This window comes from Piliocolobus tephrosceles, chromosome 1, assembly GCF_002776525.5.
Source record: "Piliocolobus tephrosceles isolate RC106 chromosome 1, ASM277652v3, whole genome shotgun sequence".
NCBI classification, from domain to species: domain Eukaryota; kingdom Metazoa; phylum Chordata; class Mammalia; order Primates; family Cercopithecidae; genus Piliocolobus; species Piliocolobus tephrosceles.
Window position 1 is genome coordinate 87,269,995 of NC_045434.1, and position 18,967 is coordinate 87,288,961.

General features: G+C 47.9%; 1 protein-coding gene, 2 non-coding genes and 3 pseudogenes across 3 annotated transcripts; 2 read left to right on the forward strand and 4 right to left on the reverse strand.

Moving 5' to 3' along the window:
* The window catches only part of LOC111529036, a 17,390-nt pseudogene extending 14,562 nt beyond the window's left edge, over window positions 1–2,828 (forward strand).
* Window positions 2,829–12,659: 9,831 nt separating this feature from the next.
* Window positions 12,660–12,733, reverse strand: TRNAN-GUU. Its single transcript has one exon. It is a non-coding gene; the product is annotated as a tRNA-Asn (tRNA).
* A 72-nt stretch (window positions 12,734–12,805) lies between these two features.
* Window positions 12,806–15,523, forward strand: LOC111543974. Its single transcript, XM_023214374.3, has 2 exons — window positions 12,806–13,055; window positions 14,861–15,523. Exons 1-2 carry the CDS (start codon window positions 12,900–12,902, stop codon window positions 15,107–15,109), a joined length of 405 nt encoding a protein of 134 aa, XP_023070142.1. The 5' UTR covers window positions 12,806–12,899; the 3' UTR covers window positions 15,110–15,523.
* Window positions 14,284–14,427, reverse strand: LOC111544018 (annotated as a pseudogene).
* On the reverse strand, window positions 15,265–16,197 carry LOC111543973 (annotated as a pseudogene).
* Window positions 15,461–15,532, reverse strand: TRNAE-UUC. The gene has a single exon. It is a non-coding gene; the product is annotated as a tRNA-Glu (tRNA).
* Window positions 16,198–18,967: the final 2,770 nt, after the last annotated feature.

Here is an 18,967-nt window from a genome sequence, read left to right on the forward strand (position 1 = left end):
CCTTCCTTCCTTCCTTCCTTCCTTCCTTCCTTCCTTCCTTCCTTCCTCTCAGACGAGAGTCTCTCTCTCTCGCCCAGGCTGGAGTGCAGTGGCACCATCTTGGCTCACTGCAACCTCTGCCTCCCAGTTCAAGTGATTCTCCTGCCTCAGCTTCCCCAGTAGCTGGGACTACAGGCGCCTGCTAGCACGCCTGGCTAATTTTTTGTATTTTTAGTAGAGACTGGGTTTCACTGTGTTGGCCAGGATGGTCTCGATCTCCTGACCTCGTAATCTGCCCACTTCGGCCTCCCAGAGTGCTGGGATTACAGACATGAGCCACCGTGCCCGGCCCTTTATTTTTTTCTTAAAACAATTTATTGATGTATGCTTGGTATACTAAAAGCTGTACATATGTAATGAACACAACTTGCTGAGTTTGGAAATAAGTATAGGCCCATTAAATCATCACCACAATGTACACAATAAAACTATTCAGCTGGGTGCGGTCGCTCACACCTATAATCCCAGCACTTTGGGAGGCCCAGCCTGGTGGATCACTTGAGGTCAAGAGTTTGATACCAGCCTGCCCAACATGGTGAAATACCATCTCTACCAAAAATACAAAAATTGGTCAGCACGGGGTGGCACACACCTGTAATTTCAACTACTCGGGAGACTGAGACATGAGAAGCACTTGAACCTACGAGATAGAGGTTGCAGTGAGCTGAGATCGCACCACTGCACTCCAAGCTGGGCAACAAAGGGAGACTCCATCTCAAAAAAAAAAAAAATCTATTTGCCACCTCCAAAAGTTCTCTCCTGCCCTCTTTGATTATTATTATTATTATTTTAAGTTTTATATTCTAATTGATACAAAATAATTATACATGTTTAGGGGAGTACATATAATATTTCGATACATGCCTACAATGTGTAATGATCAAATCAGGATGTTTAGGATCATCTCAAACATTTTCTCATTTCTTTATGTTGGGAACATTTCACATTCTCTCTTCTTAGCTCCTTTGAAATGTACAATATACTGTCGTTAACTGTAGTCATCCTACTGTGCTGTTTCTTTTCTGAGACTCCACCTAACACCTTGATGTTCCAACTGCTGTGGTTGTCTAAAATTTGTCCTCTGTTCCTTTAACCTAGGAATGCAGTAACCCAAGTAAGGTGAAGCAAAGTTTGTTCTATAAACTAAATATAAAATCCTAAGTCCCCCAACTGACTAAATGGACCCCCTGTTGGCCAACGGGACCCTAGGAAAACCTTAAAAACTGACTCCCAGGCCAAGAAGGAATAGGAGGCCAGAAAAGCCTTATTATATTCCCAGCCTTTTGCAGTTTAGACAAAACTGACCGATATTAATGTTATCACAGAGATCATAAGGCTGACAGAACGGACTCTTTATGGCAGTAAGACACCAAATTATAAATAAGACACCATGCCGGGCAAGGGTTAACTCATGCACCCCCTACATGCAATGAATAAACTATGTTCTAACTACCACAAGGTTTTTTTTCTAGCAGCTAAACAAGCACTGGCCTTCAGAATAGGGAGTGTTAAAGCACTTGCTGCTCAGCCCTCAACAGATACTGAACCCCGCTGTTCCACAAGCCATGATTACAGCCTTGACTGACAAGAGACTGATTTCAGTAACTTTCTTCTGATGAGAAGACCAGCCACCATGGACTGGTTCTGTCAGTTTTACAGTATCTCTGCATTTGAGTGCCTTTGAGTCCCGAAAAGACCTTTGTGTATAGGTCCTAATTGTAATGCATTTAAATGCTAAGTATCCATAACAAGGTGAACAAGGTTGTATATTACGTGAATGTTTGTTCAATAAGCATGCATCAGGATCCCCTGCATAAATATTCATGAATCATCCTATAACTTGCTGAGTATGTATGTTAGGCCAACCCATTCAACTTAAATTCCTGTCTTGCCCTTCCCTCCCTCAAAGTGCCTGCTTCTGGGCTTCCTGCGTTTCCCAGCCTGTCAGGACGACCACCTTACACACTGCAACCCTTTATAAGAAATAAGTTCTCCTCTGTAAACTCACAAATTGTATGGTTTTTCGATTAACAGCTCTCTGCCGAAAGTTTGCAAAATGCGAAACTCACTACATGCCATTCTTCCACAAGTCTGCGTGCTTTTGTTCGGTCTTCCAGCACCTTCAAATATATATATATATATATGTTTCTAATTTATAGTGGTTATCTGTGGGAGAGTTACTCTGAAAGCAGCAAGCAGCCATTACCAGACGCAGAACTCGTTCTGTCAGTAATGGAAGCCCAGCAAATGGGGCAGGAGCCCCATCCAAGTGTGGATCAATGCATGGCTGTATAACCTTGAACAAGCTGCTTAGTCGACCTTTGAAGTCAATACTGATGTGTGAGAAACGGAGATATGAAAAGAACTGGAGTGCTTGGGTGCCCAAGGGAGAAAAGAGTAGGTAACAAGGTTTTCAGTCAGGAGCATGAGCATCAGGCCGAGGGTCGCCATTAACTCCCCTTCTTCACCAGAGTTTTCTGAAACCCAAGACTACAGAACCTCTCCTGCCTTGGGGCACATCGCAAGTTCCAGCAAAGTGGGGGAAGATTGCCTGCTTTTTGGAGACCTTACAGAACACATATTCCATTACCGGGAATCGAACCTGGGTCACGGCGCTGAGCCGAATCCTAGCCACTAGGCCACCAGGGAAGTGCCAGCAAGCGTTTTTCATTCCTGTTGCCTTCCGAAGGTTTCTCCAAAAGGTGAACCTGCCCTCAGTGCTCACGAAGGCTGCCAGATGCACGAGTCAAAACCGATCTAGACGTTCTGAAATCCGCTGTGCTCCCTGAGGAGTGCGGAGCCACTGGAATGGCAAGCAGCTTCAGACAGGAGCCAATTAGGCCATCCAAATCCTCAAAAGAGGCATCTGTGAGTTCACTGTGGTGGCTGCAGACACCACGTTGCTAGAGAGCATTCTGCACCTCCCACTGCTGTGTGAAGACAAGAATGTGCTGGGCCTGCCTGGAATGTTTGTGCACTCCAGGCAGGCCCTGGGGCGGGCCTGTGGGGTCTCCAGTCCTGTCATCACCTGTTCTGTCACCATCAAAGAAGGCTGATTCAGTTCATTCAGCACTCCATTGAAAGGCTCCTAGTGTAAACCTGTGGCATCTAAACCTGTGGCCTTTGCTGCACAATCTCTGCTGACTCCTCCCCCTGAGGTTATTTTCAGCTACTTTCTATTGTTATAAAATATTATAGTACTAAATCTGGTTTCTGGGGTTTTGTACAGTTTTTGTTCTGTTTTACAGGGTTGTTTTCCCGCTTCTCCCTGCCCACCCTCTCTCTGCCATCCTTCTCCTCTTATCCTCTCCATTGAAAAATGAACAAATGTTCAGAACAGAAGTAGTACAGTGGTGGCACTATCAAAGGCAGGAAGGGCCAGGAGAACCTGATGGGAGCAGGGATACAGACCTGGTTCTAGCTTCCAGTCACTAACTTTCGACTGTGTGCAGGGTACAATGGAAGTAAACACCACCCACTATATACCCCTGTGCCTGGCATACAGAATCATTCATACATGTTAAAATGATCGAGGGGTTTCCTTTGCTTCCAGGGGATTATGGATCATATTGGGAGGAAGCATGTCTTCTGTGAGGTTGTTTTGTTTATGTCCAAGTGTCATTTACTAACGTAGCCCTGTTGTTTGCTTTTGTACGATGATGTATATTCTTCCTCCACCTGACAATTGTGCCCCTGATGGTGGCTGGGCAGCAGCATACCAAACAGATGTGATGCAAGATTTCAGAGGTGGGTGAGTGAGACATGGGTCAGTGGACTCAGGTCTTGAAAGAGTCAGGAGTGGCAAGGGCAAAGAACATGAACTGGTGCTGGAATGAAGGATTCTGGGAAGATTGTGGAGTCCTGGCTGGTAGCTACAGCAGAGTTGATGGAATCCAAGGAAACAACTTCCCTCTGGTGAATCAAGATTTCTTCAGTGGACACATAGTCCCAGCTCTGATAGCCCTTACCCCTGTTTCCTGCCACAGTGTGGGTCATGTGTATTCTTTATCACAGGAGGAGAGTGCTAATTCATGTGTCATTTATTTTGTGAGCATCCTAATAAATGTATTCATATTCCAATTTAATGAAAAAAACTGATCTAGAGATGCCCCATTTCGAGGTGACAGCATGGCTGTGGAGAGATGGCCACAGAAGCCATGGGAGTGGACCAGGTTGCTGGGAGAAGGCAGAAGGGGAGGCTCCCAAGCTGAGAAGGGGCTAAGCACTGAGCCCCTGGGACCATCAACAGCAGGCCTGAGAGACATGCAGGAAACCAGACAGCCTGGATGAAATTTCTTTTAAGCAAGGCCCGTGGTCCCTGACAGAACACCAGAGGTTTCCCCTAAAACCTTTCACATCTGCACTGTTTCCATCTTAGTTGGAACTCTTTTGTTCTCATCCTTGCAATACACAGAGAAAACAAATCGCAGGTTTTTGTTTGTTTTAAGATAAGGTCTTGCTCTGTCACCCAGGCTGGAGTGCAGTAGTGTGATCATGGCTCACTGCAGTCTCAAACCCCCTGGGCTCAAGTGATTCTCCCACCTCAGCCTCTGGAGTAGCTAGGACCACAGGTGCACCACCACAGAGACAGGATATTGCCATTTTGCCCAGAATGGTCTCAAACTCCTGAGCTCAAGGGATCAGCCTGCCTAGGCTTCCCAAAGTGGGGGGACTACAGGCATAAGCCACCTTGCCCAGCCAACCAGAGTTCTTTTTAATGCCAATATTTTACTTGGATTCCACATCTAGGCAGGAATTCGGGTTTTGAAGTAAAGATGTTGCTCTACACAATCCTCTCCTTTCCTGATCACTGAAGTGGAGTAAATGACTGTCCTGAAGAAGGTACCCTTGGGAGAGTGGGTTGGCCTGTCTTTCCACCCTTTCTTGGCTCTGCCTTCACCTTCAAGCCTCTTTCTGGCCTTTGCTCAAGGTCCAGAGACATGCTTAAGATCTCTCTGTGTGGCTCCTCTTGAAGAGTCAGGAACCCCATACTTCCTGTTCAGTCGGCAGAGAAGCTTCAAGTCGCACACTTTTGGGTATGACAGGATTCCACAAGGCACAGATACTCAGTGGCCCACAAAGTGAGTCTGTGGGTCTCCAGATCCCTGTAGCCCTTTCTGCTCCTGTAGGGTAAAGGGCAATTGCCTTTTTTTTCTGTCTAGGAAGGACCTCAAAATGTTCTGAGTCAGAAAGACAGTGAATCTTCTCTTCTGGGTCAGTGGGGAGGGAGAGAGAGAGATTTCAGAGGGAAGAAAGCAGAAAAAGATGTCACAAAATTGCCTAATCAAAAGTTCCCGGGACGCCTGCCTCATCTGGAACTGGGCTCCCAGTCTCTAGTGAGGGAGACATAGTCCAGTCCAGCCCCAGTCTCCAGTCTGAACCAAAGCAGAACAAAGCTGGACACTGCAGCCTGGCATCCTGCGAACATTTAGTCGCTTTCCCCAGGGTGGGAGCATTCGAACTTTGGATGTGAAGGAAACATGGTAACCACTTTAGTAAGAAAAGCAACTGCTGGAGAAAATGGCACTTTCTTCCCCAAATTTGTTTCTACACTCATGTCTAAAGAACACCTTAGAAACAACATTAACATCTTTCAGCAAAAGGAAATTCTGCCTGTTGACCTTTTGCTGTGAGACAAACTTGAAAACTTCACAGACACTGCCTTTCTCTGAAAACTGCCCTTACCTCTTTGTTATAATTCACTTCAAGACCTGTTGAGCAGGAACATTAAAAAGGCAAATAAAAAGTTCCAAGGATTATGAAAGAATGCAATAAAACTGTCCTTAAAAAATAATCTCAGGATGGAGGTGGAGATCCTGTGATCATGAAATCTGAATAGGCTGCTCCTGTGTCCTTCAGCGGTGATGGCTCCGAAACCCTTGTGTTCTAGAAAACTCCTGGCCTGGTCTTCAAACCAATTCAATGCACGCCAAGAAGCACAGTTTGGCCTGGGTTGGATGTTCTATATTTTCAAACAGTCAAATGCCTTGAGACACAGCCTTTGCTACAGTACCTGCTAAAACTTCAATGTGCGAATAAATACAGCCTAAACTGAGTTGAATAGACTAAGCGAGAGTGGCAGTGAAGGATGCCCTTTGGAAGACTTCGAGGTGCTGAGGCCAAAGGGCTGGCAAGGAAAAGCCTGTGGGTCAGGCCCCTCGACCTGAGGGAAGGGCAGGCAGGGAGGGTCTTATGGTTCCTGGGAGGACCTGAAGCGTGATCTCCTGTCAAGAGCCAAGAGCCCTGATGGCCAGCACCAGGGGAAAAGGACCCCAAGGCACAGTCAGCAGCCCTGCAGCGGGGAGTCCACACTCCTGTGTGGCACGGAGCACTCAGGGCTCCGACGCTCAAAACCCACCAGCTCCTGAAGCTTCTGGGAGCCAGAGAGAGTCAGCCGGGACATTTCCCAAACACAGGCACTCAGTTCCTGGAAACCCTGCATGAGATGCAGCATGCGGAAGCCAGATAGGGGGTCCCTAGGGTCTTGGCTTCGGGGCTAGGTGTGGAACCATAAATGAGGGTTCAGCCTGTCTGCCTGAGGGATTGTGATTCCTGGCATCTTTTTCACTCAAATTTTGAAAAGCAGTCGAATTTCTTATATTGGAAGCTCCAGTTGTTAAAAACAGCAGATGCTAACATTTTCAGGAATGTGTCTTGTGCCAGGAGCTGGGAGGGGTTTGTGTAGTGGAGTGATGACATGTTCGCCTCACATGTGAAAGGTCCCCAGTTTGAAATCGGGCGGCAACACCCTTGCTTTCCTGAATGTTGGAAATACGTAGGTGATTCTAAAGAAACATGAAAGGAATGCCATTGCTAATCAACAAACCGGCTCACAGCGAACCTCATTCCTTGTCCTGCTAGTCAGAGTGGTGAGAGGGAAGGGCACATTTGTCACCCAGCAGTCATTTCAGCAAGGGAGGTTGAGGGCAACACAACAATGGGAAGTTTTAGATCAGGAAATCTCACAAGGTTCTCTTCATTCTCTTCCAATGCCGGAATTTCTCCATGGGCTGACAATGTGATTACAGCTCTGAAAGCTCAGGAGTTATTTCCTGGGGGTCCTGCTTGGCTGCCCTCCATCTTGGAGCACAGATGTGGAATAGGTTAATTTGGTGAGAAAACCAATCAGAAGCTGCATCTGGATCTCAAGCCAAGGATATGGAGTCAATATTCCATATTCACACCAAATAAAAACAGATAGATAGATAGATAGATAGATAGATAGATAGATAGATAGATAGATATAGATAGATAGATAGATAGATAGATGTTTTTTCTTTTGTTCTTGTTGTTTTTTGTTGTTCTTGTTGTTGTTGTTTGAGATGGAATCTCACCGTTGCCCAGGCTGAAGTGCAGTGGCGCCATGTCGGCTCACTGCAAACTCCATCTCCCAGGTTGAAGTGATTCTCCTGCCTCAGCCTCCCGAGTAGCTGGGATTACAGGTGTGCACAACATGCTCGGCTAACGTTTGTATTTTTAGGAGAGACGGGGCTTTCACCATGTTGATCAGGCTGGTCTCGAACTCCGTACCTCAGGTGATCCACCCACTTCAGTCTCACAGAGCACTGGGATTACAAGCGTAATGGTAATACGTTGTCTCCTCATCAACGTGTCTGCCTTGAGGGCAGGGTTGTGATACTGGAGGAATTAGTGCTTGGCCTGAAGGGCAGCAACAACCCCTCCAGCCCACACCATTCAGCTTCCAGAGTGGGAGGTAAGTTCTGGTGTGTTTCTATGGGTTTATAACCTTTAGAACTAGTAACCTTTTCACATTCGTCTATACTCCTGCTGGATCCATGAAGTCCTGACAAAAAATCATAAAGTCACGGTTGATCCATGACATATGTGCTGGGTCTTGGGCAGAAACTGAACCTCCAGGAAGATGTGTATATCTGGAGCGGGCTGGCAGAAAGCTGTGAGGAGAGCCCTTGGACCTTTGACCTGGGTAAAGGGCAGATCCCTGAGGATTCAGACGCCTTGGCCTGCAGCTACACCAGTGCTGGCCACTCAGTGGTTCCCAGCAGCAGTCTGGCACCCAAGTGCCTAAGCGCTCCCTCCAGAGAATAGAAGGCAAAGCAAGCCCTGGATGCAGTGATCCCAAACCTGTCAAGGAGAATAGAAGGCAAAAGCAAGAGACAAGGGTGGGAAAGGGTGGGAAAGTGGGTGAGAGCCTTCCGGGACCTGTACTGTGCCTTGCAAAAGTAATATTTTTAGGCCAGGCTCTGCAGCTCATGCCTGTAATCCCAGCTTTTTGGGAGATGGAGGTGGGTGGATCATCTGAGGTCAAGAGTTTGACACCAGCCAGGCCAACATGGTGAAAGCCCGTCTCTATTAAAAATACAAAAATTAGCTGGGCGTGGTGGCGGGTGCCTGTAATCCCAGCTACTGGGGAGGCTGAGGCAAGAGAATCACTTGAGCCTAGGAGGCGGGGGTTGCAGTGACCCGGGGTTGCAGTTAGCTGAGGTTGCAGTGAGCAGAGATCACACCACTGCACTCCAGCCTGAGCGACAGAGTGAGACTCCGCTACAAATAAATAAATAAATAAACAAACAAATAAATAAATAAACCCCAACGGGATTTTTCTTTCCCACATTTCCTCGACTGACAGGCTCACAGTGGCCCTGCTCCTGGATACTGAATCTCTATGTAGATCAGACTCACCAAGTGAGTAATAAACACTCCAACAGATACAACAAATGAGGTTATGTTGACAGTGAGAAAACAAAACAAAACAAACTACATGCTTTTGCCAGAAACCGAACCTAGGGAAGAGGAAAAAATTCCACCTGAATCACTAATGCTGTTAGTTTAAAAAATTCTGCTTAGCTTATGATACATTCAGTGCTTCTAGATCTGATTTTGTCCACCATTCACATTAGGCCTAGGGTTCATTTTCCAGACTCCTTTACAGACATGCAAATCAACTGGTTCAAACTGAATGTAATGGCCCAACTGTTTTCAGTTACACTGAACCTCCAATTCCATGTGGGATGGAAGGGAATGCCAGCCTGGTGCAGAATTGTTTCCAGGCTAGGCACAAAGAAAAGGATCAGTGGCAGACTCCCTGAATTGAGGAAGTGAAGCTAAGTGTCTGGGGAGAGCAAGACAGAGTTCATAGGACAAAGATCCAGTGAGAAGAGGGCTGAGCAGAGAGAGAATCTGGGCGTATGTACAGGTTCTGCCACCAGTATTCAGCAGAGCACTAGTCAGTGCATGATTGTGAAAAGAGTAGCTGACTAGTACCAGGGAAAGAAACATCCAAGAAAATCATGGAATGGCATCCGGTACTCACACAGTGCAGAAAACAGTATCTGTTCTCACCAGCCAGACTGGAATTATTCATAATTCATAATGCTTTTGTAATGGGATATAATCAGCCCTGGACTGAGCACTACTCCTGAACCACGTAAAAGTTCATAAAAGCAAGATCCAAAAGGATCCAACTGTTTACAGGTCACTTAAGTGCACCCCGGAAAAAATTCAAGATGATTTATAGGAATTATAAAATATAACTTCCTGCTGGCAAGGGAAAAAAAGGAATTTAAAAATAGCTAGCATGCAAAAAGGTAAACTTCACGATGTCCTGCGACCAATTAAAGAATACCAAATAGGCAAAGAGCCAGGAAATGATGACCCATAAAGAGGGAAAATAATCAGTTAATCAAAGTTGAACCAGACCTAACATGATGTTAGAATTAACAGAGAGGACAGCCAGGTGCAGTGGCTCATGCCTGTAATCCCAGCACTCTGGGAGGCTGAGGTAGGTGGATCACCTGAGGTCAGGAGTTCGAGACCAGCCTGGTCAACATGTTGAAAGCCCTTCTCCAGTAAAAATACAAAAATTAGCTGGGCATGGTGGTGCATGCCTATAATCCCAGCTACTTGGGAGGCTGAGGCAGGAGAATTGCTTGAACCCAGGAGGCAGCTGTTGCAGTGAGCTGAGATCGTGCCATTGCACTCCGGCCTAGGCAACAAGAGATTCCATCTCAAAAAAAAAAAAAAAAAAACCACAGAGGACTTTAAAACAGTTATTATAACAATATTCTATGGGTCCAAAGAATTAAGCAGAGCTATCGAACATATAAAAACGGTCAGAATCTAACTTTGGAAATTAAAAACTACAACATCTGAGATAATAAATTCAATGGAAGCAATTAACAGCAGATTAGACACTGCAGAAAAAAGGATTAAGAAACACAAAGCCTCCAGGCGCGGTGGCTCATGCCTGTAATCCCAGCACTTTGGGAGGCCGAGGTGGGTGGATCACAAGTTCAGAATATCGAAACCAACCTGGCTAACACAGTGAAACCTTGTCTCTACAAAAAAAATAGAAAAAATTAGCCAGGCGTCGCCGGGCGCGGTGGCTCAAGCCTGTAATCCCAGCACTTTGGGAGGCCAAGACGGGCGGATCACGAGGTCAGGAGATGGAGACCAACCTGGCTAACATGGTGAAACTCCGTCTCTACTAAAAAAAAATACAAAAAACTAGCCGGGCGCGGTGGCGGGCGCCTGTAGTCCCAGCTACTCGGGAGGCTGAGGCAGGAGAATGGCGTAAAGCTGGGAGGCGGAGCTTGCAGTGAGCTGAGATCCGGCCACTGCACTCCAGTCTGGGCAACAGAGCGAGACTCCGCCTCAAAAAAAAAAAAAAAAAAAAAATTAGCCAGGCGTCATGGCGGGCACCTGTAGTCCCAACTAGTCAGGAGGCTGAGACAGGAGAATGGCGTGGACCCGGGAGGTGGAGCTTGCAGTGAGCCTAGATCATGCCACTGCACTCCAGCCTGGGCGACAGTGCCAGACTCTGTCTCAAAAAAGTAAAAAAGGAAAAAAAAAAAAGAAACACAAATTCGCGAATGATTGAAATATCTAAAATACAACTCATGGTAACAATTTTTTGTTTTTTTAACGAACAGAGCATCAGTGAATGATAGTGCAAGTTTAAGACACTTAATAGACAAGTAATTGTAGTTCCCAAAAAGACTGGGGAAGAAGAAAAATATATTTAAGAAACAATGATGGGCCAGGCGCAGTGGCTCAAGCCTGTATTCCCAGCACTTTGGAAGGCCGAGACAGGCGGATCACGAGGTCAGGGTATCCAGATTATCCTGGCTAATACGGTGAAACCCCGTCTCTACTAAAAAATACAAAAAACTAGCCGGGCGAGGTGGTGGGCGCCTATAGTCCCAGCTACTCGGGAGGCTGAGGCAGGAGAATGGCGTAAACCCGGGAGGCGGATCTTGCAGTGAGCTGAGATCCGGCCACTGCACTCCAGCCTGGGCGACAGAGCGAGACTCCGTCTCAAAAAAAAAAAAAAAGAAAGAAAGAAACAATGACATTTTTCAATCATAGTGAAAATTGTTAACCTACTGATCCAAGGAGGTGAATAAACCCCAAGCACAAGAAACCTGAAGAAAACCATATCTAGTAGGCACTTCATAAATGAATTGATCAAATTTATTGAAAAAAAAAACTCAAAATCAGAAGAAAAAGTCATAGTACTTACAAAAACCAGAAAGATTATATCATTGGAAGTCATTCAAGTGAGAAGGCAGTGGAGCAACATCTTAAAAGCACAGAGGGGAAAATGTCAATGTGAAATTCTACAAAAGCTGAAAATTCACTGCCACCAGCCTGCACTACAAAACAAAAAATTAAGGGAGTCCTTCAGGTAGAATGAAACTGACACTGGATGAAAATCTGGATGTACAAAAAAAAAAAAAAAGAAAGAAAAGAAAGAAAAGAAAAAACACTAGAAATGACATCTACATAGGCAAATATATAATTTTAACATCTGACTATTTAGCCAGGCATGGTGGCTCATGCCTGTAATCCCAGCACTTTGGGAGGCCGAGGCAGGCGGATCACTTGAAGTCAGGAGTTTGAGACCAGCTTGGCCAATATGGTGAACCCCCCTCTCTACTAAAATTACAAAAATTAGTCAGGTGTGGTGGCTCACGCCTGTAATCTCTGCTACTCAGGAGTCTGAGTCAGGAGAATCGCTTGAACCCGGGAAGCAGAGGTTGCAGTGAGCCAAGATTGTGCCACTGCACTCCAGCCTGTCCGATAGAGCGAGACTAGTCTTAAAAACAACAACAACAACAAAAACCCAAAAACACATCTGACTCTTTAAATAAAAGTAGTAAAGATGGATTGTAAGGTTTATAACACGTGTAAAGTAAAATGCATTACAATAGCATAAAGGCAGAGAGGAGTAATGTGAAGAGGTATGATACCACTTGAAGGCAGACTGTGATGGGTTAATTTTTGTGGAAAGCAAGGCAGAATTTTTGAAGTTTCTTTCTTCGTATACTTTCAGGTTCCCATACATACAACCTAGTTTGTTCTGGAGGGATCTTATTTTCTAGGAGACTTGGAGAGGGACCTTCTGCTTTGTGTCTTTATGGGATGCACAAGACACAAGGGAACAGTCTCTCACTTTTAAATACAGTCATAGGCCTGAGGAGAAACAACTGCAATTTTTTTTTTTTTTTTTAATGAGATGGGATTCTCACTGGTCTTGAACTTAGCTCAGGCGAGGCTTCCACTATGTCGGCCTCTCAAACTGTTGGGATTAATCATCGTGAGCCACCGCGCCTGACCACGACTACCAACATTTAAAAGCACGTCTCTGGGTGGGCTCGAACCACCAACTTTCCGGTTAACAGCCGAACGCGCTAACCGATTGCGCCACAGAGACAACCTCGGCTGATCATTTTTATCTCAACATAGATTAAGCAATCACTAAACTCTAGGGGTTGCCATTTCCTTTCTGCAGGACAAGTGTGCAGACTACAAAACTTCGGAAAACCGGAGAGGCTGAGTCGACTAATCGTGTTGTTGCACGTTAGAAACGCGTGCATTGCATGACTCTGAAACCAGAAGGGCGGTGGAATGGCCTTCACCCTGCGCTGACCCTCGCCTACTTCAGAAGCCAGTGCATCTGGAAATGCCTGGATCTGCGACCCCAGCCTGAGCCTAGTAAGGCCCAAGGGAAGCTGAACGCCCCGACGGTTCTCCTGGTAGCTCTTTCTGTTTTTTGCGCGGCCTTCAGGCAATCATCTGCTCCGCTTGCTCTCCCCTCACTCAACTCGGCTTCAGTAGATGGAGTCGGTGGGGCGGGAGCGGGAAAGAGGCAGGGGAGTCAAAAGGGAAAAGGTGAACAGGGGAGACCAGGACGAGACAATGGGACAGCCCAGGATGCCCCTGCAGAGGGCACCGGCTGGATGCAGAGAAGATGGGAGATGTATCAGAATGGAGAGGAGAAGACGAGAGAGAAAATCACAAGAACCTGTAGCTGCCCAGGAGTAAAGAAGTAAAAATCGCATAAATGTTTTTACATTAAAAAAAAAAATTTCGGGGGACCAGGCGCGGTGGCTCACGTCTGTAATCCCAACACTTTGGGAGGACGAGGTGGGTGGATTACTCACTTGAAGTAAGGAGTTCGAGACCAGCCAACATAGTGAAAGCCTGTCTCTACTAAAAATACAAAAATTAGCCGAGTGTGGTGGCACAGGCTTGTAGTCCCAGCTACTCGGGAGGCTGAGGCAGCAGAATCGCTTGAACCTGAGAGGCGGAAGTAGCAGTGAGCCGAGATCGCGCCAGTGCCCTCCAGCCTGGGCGACAAAGCAAAATTCTGTCTCTCAAGAAAATGCATACATAAATAAGAGGGGTGGGGAAGCAAAACGATGGGCAGTTGGGATTCTATAGTGGTTAGTACCCTGCCTTGTGCCTGCAGCAACGTCTATTCTAATCCGAATCCCGGTATAGTCAGACTTTATCTTGGACCCACTGGGGCGAACCCGTGTATCTTTTGGTTTGCTTTTCATTCCTGCACCAGTTGCGGCCTTTATCTGCAGCCAGAAAGTCAGAAAGCAGGGTTTACCGCCGGCCCCACAGCGCCATACTGTCTGGGGAAAAGAAGGAGACCCAACAGCACACAAGCAACGCCTTCGAAGTTCTCTATGCCTCACCATTGAGCAGAAAATATCAAGCAACTCTCAACCTAGCTGGTCTGTAGCTTCCACGAATGAAATAATGTATTTATTGGAGTCTTTCTGGTTGAGATATTTCAAATATTTGGTGGAGCTTTTAATGAGAAAGCGAGACACTCTCGAGTGTGGAAGAAAAAAAATGAGGGGGTGTGAGGATGAGGCGACTTTAGGACAGAAAAGAGAGAGGAGGAAGCCACGTAAGCGTTTTTGGGTAGGCGTGAGGTGATGTCAGTCTTGAACTCCGTTATGTTAGGTAAAGAGGGCAACCGTCTTCTAGCACAAACACCATTTCTCACATTGAGGAAATCACAGGGATCAGCAACTCTAGAGTGCGATGAAGAAGCTTCACTCTGGGAGAACCCCCTTCGTGACCACGGTCTCTACTCCGCCAGGTAAGTGGGAATGAGCGCAGGCCCTGCAGGGATAGCACAGCCTCCTCGCCCTGGCCGGACGCTCAGGGTCACCACCCTACCCACTGCCACCCCTCGCCATTCTTCCAAACCACTCTCCGCCAAAGATTCCACCGACAGTCACCCACACGACAACCCAGGCCGCCTTTCAGAAGCGGCTCCCGCCCCGCAGCCACGGCGCCCTGTCACCCCCAAGGTTCTGCCTGCCGCCTCTGCCCAGTCTGTGCACTTCACCTCCCTGGCTCCCGCTCTCCCCTGAGCTTACAGTGGACGCCGGGTTCTTCCGAAACCCCCTTGGGAGTACTGAATGGAAAATGGGGGGCGTGGGCAAGTGCTCAGTAGAGTATAGACATTGTGGGATTTGACTGTGGTACCATCGCTTCCACGTCCTAGTGCTGATTTTTACACCTGCATTCCGCTTAGGGCACCGGTAACAGTTTTCCATTTGTGCCTACTCCACCTGCTGTCTTTGTTGGCTCAGGGAACATCGCCTCCCTCTGCCGCTCAATCAGCATACTGGACCGCCCTCGAGGACCTCACCTGCCGCTCACCCAACTCCCAACTTCGCGGGCATCGCCTCCAGTCACCTCTTCCGACGGCCTAACGAGCAAGTTAGCTGCGAAGGGAGGTGAGGAGGCTCAGCTGACTGGCCCTTGCCCATGTCCAGGGTAGGCACAAACAACAGGACTTGGTTTGGCCTCTCTCTTATTCACAGCTCAGCCCGACAGGTGCCTCCGGGACAGCGACGGCAAAGAGGATGGCCTTATTGGGTACAACTTCACAGGGGCTGGCACCTCTGCACGGCTGTGTACACCTGAGCCAGACGCTCAGGCGTTCTCTAAAGCCTCTTCAGGGGATGACAGACAGGGAGATAAAGGTGAGAGGTGGTCCACCAGGACTTGCCCTCCTTCGCTGGGGTTTGCCCCTCGCTGCGGAGACTGTTCTGCATCTGGCCTTTGGAGCATGCAGGCTGACAGCGTAGTAAAGAAGGATTCCTGTGGGAGTGCGCCCAATGCAAAACAATTCCCTGACCGGGAATCGAACCCGGGCCGCGGCGGTGAAAGCGCCGAATCCTAGCCACTAGACCACCAGGGAGATGCGAGTGACTGCTTTCTCTTCCTTCTTCGGTCTGAGGCGACAGTTCCCCTGTGCTTTGGGAGGACGTGGGCCTTGTAAGGGTCGCTCTTTGCTCCTGGAGTCCTCTCACAAGGCCATTCCCTCCCTACTTTCTTCAAAACAAAGAGTCTGCAGGCGACACACCGAGGGCTCCGCCAGGGACACCAAGGCCACGAGTCCCGAGTCCTGGAGCGAGTTGCAGCGACCCGGCCGCAGCTCACCACTGGCCTAGAGATGTGCCTTTGCTAGGCGGCAGCAAATGAGACGGTCGCGGGTCGCCAGGTCTGGAGTCGCGCACCAGGTTGCCAGGAGGAGGCGGGAGCGGGGAGGGGCCCGGTGTGAGACGGGGATACCCTCTGCATCATAAAGGACCCAGATCCCGGCACCCTCAACATCATAAGAAATCAGACGGATGCGGAAACCGAAACGGGCTGGATGGGAAACTCTTTCCAGGAAGGCTCCGGGGCCCTCAACTGGTCTCCGTCCTTCGCCTGCAACCTGTGACACCTGCCATTTTCCCATTTTAGGCGATGGCAACGCCACCCTTCCGTTTGCTCCGGGCAAAACTTCGAGGGTTCCCTCTGACGCTGGAGTTTTTTCCTCAGATCCAAAATCCAATTGGTCACCAACTCGCGATTTACCATCGGCCAAGTGCGTGGGCATTGATCTACAAGCGAGTTTCTCCACCTCCGCAGAATTGCTACTTCGGGGTGGGGGAGCCCCCCCCCCCCCGCGGTGAATTGTAAGGTGCTTAGCAGCATCCATCGCCTCCGCTGACTAGATACATGCCAGGGGGTTAACATTCTCCCTCCCGCTTCCCCCAGTCGTGGCCTAGTGTCCCAGCGGGGATGGGACAGGCGTGTGAGGGCGAAGCTGCCCCCTGTTGAGAACCACTGGTGCGCAGTTGTCCTGCTCTCTGAACTTGTGCAGAGGACTCTCCAGGTGAAGGCTCAAGGATCGATCCAGCTGGAGACACCGTCGCTCCCCCTCACAGTCAGAACTTAGGATTTAGGCTTTAACATCTTGACATCATGAGATTCGAAACCTTTAGGTCCTCCAAATCGGCCTCTTCCGAGCCTGTTGCCCAGGGCCAGCCAGGCAGAGGGCTGGGTTCGCTCGACGAGTCTCCTCTCGCCCCTCCTGGACCTTCAGGCTTCTTTCGGTTGCAGAGAAGTTTTATGGGCCACTTCCTTCAGCACCCCCGGGGGCAGGTGCGCGGTGCGCAGGGAAGAAGAGGGTTTGACTGCGGTTCGCAAACCCCAGCGCCCAACCTCCACCCCGCTGCGCGCACTCTTCCAGGCTCCTGCTGGTCCCACTCGCCGGGAGTTAGGTCTCAGGTCAGCCTGAGCTCTCGAGACGCCCAGGCCCGGAAGGAAGCGTAGGGGAAACCAGCTGCTCACTTCGGTCCTGTCCGGAAGGGATCCCTTGCTGACTTGAAAGAAAGGCGGCGAGTCCTGTCGTGTCGGGTAGGCGGAAGAGAGATCAAAGTGAAGACAAGAAAAATCCTGTGAGGTTTCAGGATTTAAAGTTACCATGAAGTCGACCTAACCTCTTCTGGAGGTCCTCCCGGTCCTCCCGTGGCTGAAGAGGGTGAATCGAGTTTCCGTCTCCAGTTTGTCGAGGCGGACAAAGCCGACGGCAATGGGCCTGTCCACTATCTTCTTTCATATGCACAAAATGTCAGCTCTTCCTGTTTCTAACTTACAACATGCCACCTGATGACCAGCTTAGCAAATTAGAGACCCTCCATGGGATTCCATCTCTTAGTTCGGGTTTCTATAACAACGTACCATAAACTGGGTGGCTTTCTAATTCACAGCAGAAATTTACTTCTCACAGTTCTGGAGGTTGGAAGTCTGAGATCAAGGTGCCAACATGGTAGAGTTATGGTGAGGGACTTTCTTTTTTCTGGTTGTAGACTGCCGCCTCCTCATTGTATCCTCCGGGGCAGAAAGAGGGCGAGAGCTCCCCGGGGTCCCTTTTATAAGGGCATTAGTCCCATTCAGACTAATGGGACTAAATCCAGACTCTGTGCTGAGTGTTGTGGATTTTTTGCATGTTCATCCTCCCCGCAGACAACTGGAGATGTATTGTCCCCAGAGGGTACAATAGAGAATCTTCCGTCACAAGTCAGCAACCAGTCTAGTGAGTGAAAGCATGTATCCGACTCTGAAATGAGAGTGTATTAGTCCTTTTTCAAGCTGCTGACAAAAACATGCCAGAGTCTGGGAAGAAAAAGAGGTTTAATTGGACTTACATTTCCACATGGCTTGGGATGCCTCAGAATCATAGTGGGAGGCAAAAGGCACTTCTTACACGGCAGCAGCAAGAGAAAATGAGGAAGAAGCAAAAGCAGAAACCCCTGAAAAACCCATCAGATAGTGAGACTTATTCACTATGAGGAGAAGAGCACGGGAAAGACCCACCCCCACCATTCAATTACCTCCTCCTAGGTCCCTCCCACAACACATGGGGATTCTGGGAGATACAATTCAAGTTCAGATTTCGATTAGGGCACAGCCAAACCGTATCAGAAAGGGATGAAGTGACAGCATGTTCTGATGTGTGTGATGGTTTTATGAGTTAATACCTATTTCAAAATTTATTGCAATGTGTGAAAAAGAACAAAGACTTGTACTATCTGACTTTAAGGCTGACCATAAGCTATTATAGATAAGGCATCAGGAGTGACAAATAGATAAACAGACTGAGTTAAGAGATCTGAAACTGATCCATAGCTATACGGTCAATAAATGGGTTTTCAATGAAAGCAGTTCAATAGAGGAAAATAAACCATTTCAATTAATGGACTTTCATATGGAGGTAGGGGAGGCCAATGATGTTATTCTCCCAATGATGTTATAACTCCCTCAAGTTACTTTCTACACACGAAAGTAACTTGAGGCGTATTATAGACATAAAGCATTTCAAGCATACTTTGTGACTTGTTGGTAGGCAAAGATTTTCAAGGATACTTTGTGACTTGTTGGTAGGCAAAGATTAGCCTACCAACACGTAGGACACAGAAAATATATCTATCTATATGAAAGACATGATAAATTAGACTTCATCAACATTAGCCATACTTTCTCATCAAAAGATACCACTAAGACAGTGAAAAGGCAAGCAAGCCACAGACAGAGAGAAAGTAGTCACAAAATGTATCCGACCTCCACACCCTGTAATTATTACTGTGGTCCGGTACACTGCACCCAGTTTCTGCTGGAGTATTTCCTGGGTGTCTCTAATGAGTAAGAGAGGGCCCCATGGGATATTCCTACAGTTCCCAGACGAACAGTGGGAAAGACTCCATGTTGACCAACCCCGAGGGGCCTGAAAACTCAAGTCCTCAAGGAGGGTAGAGGATACCTGGACCCTGACCCAGACCCCTGGATGGGCTGTGCCAAGAGACCC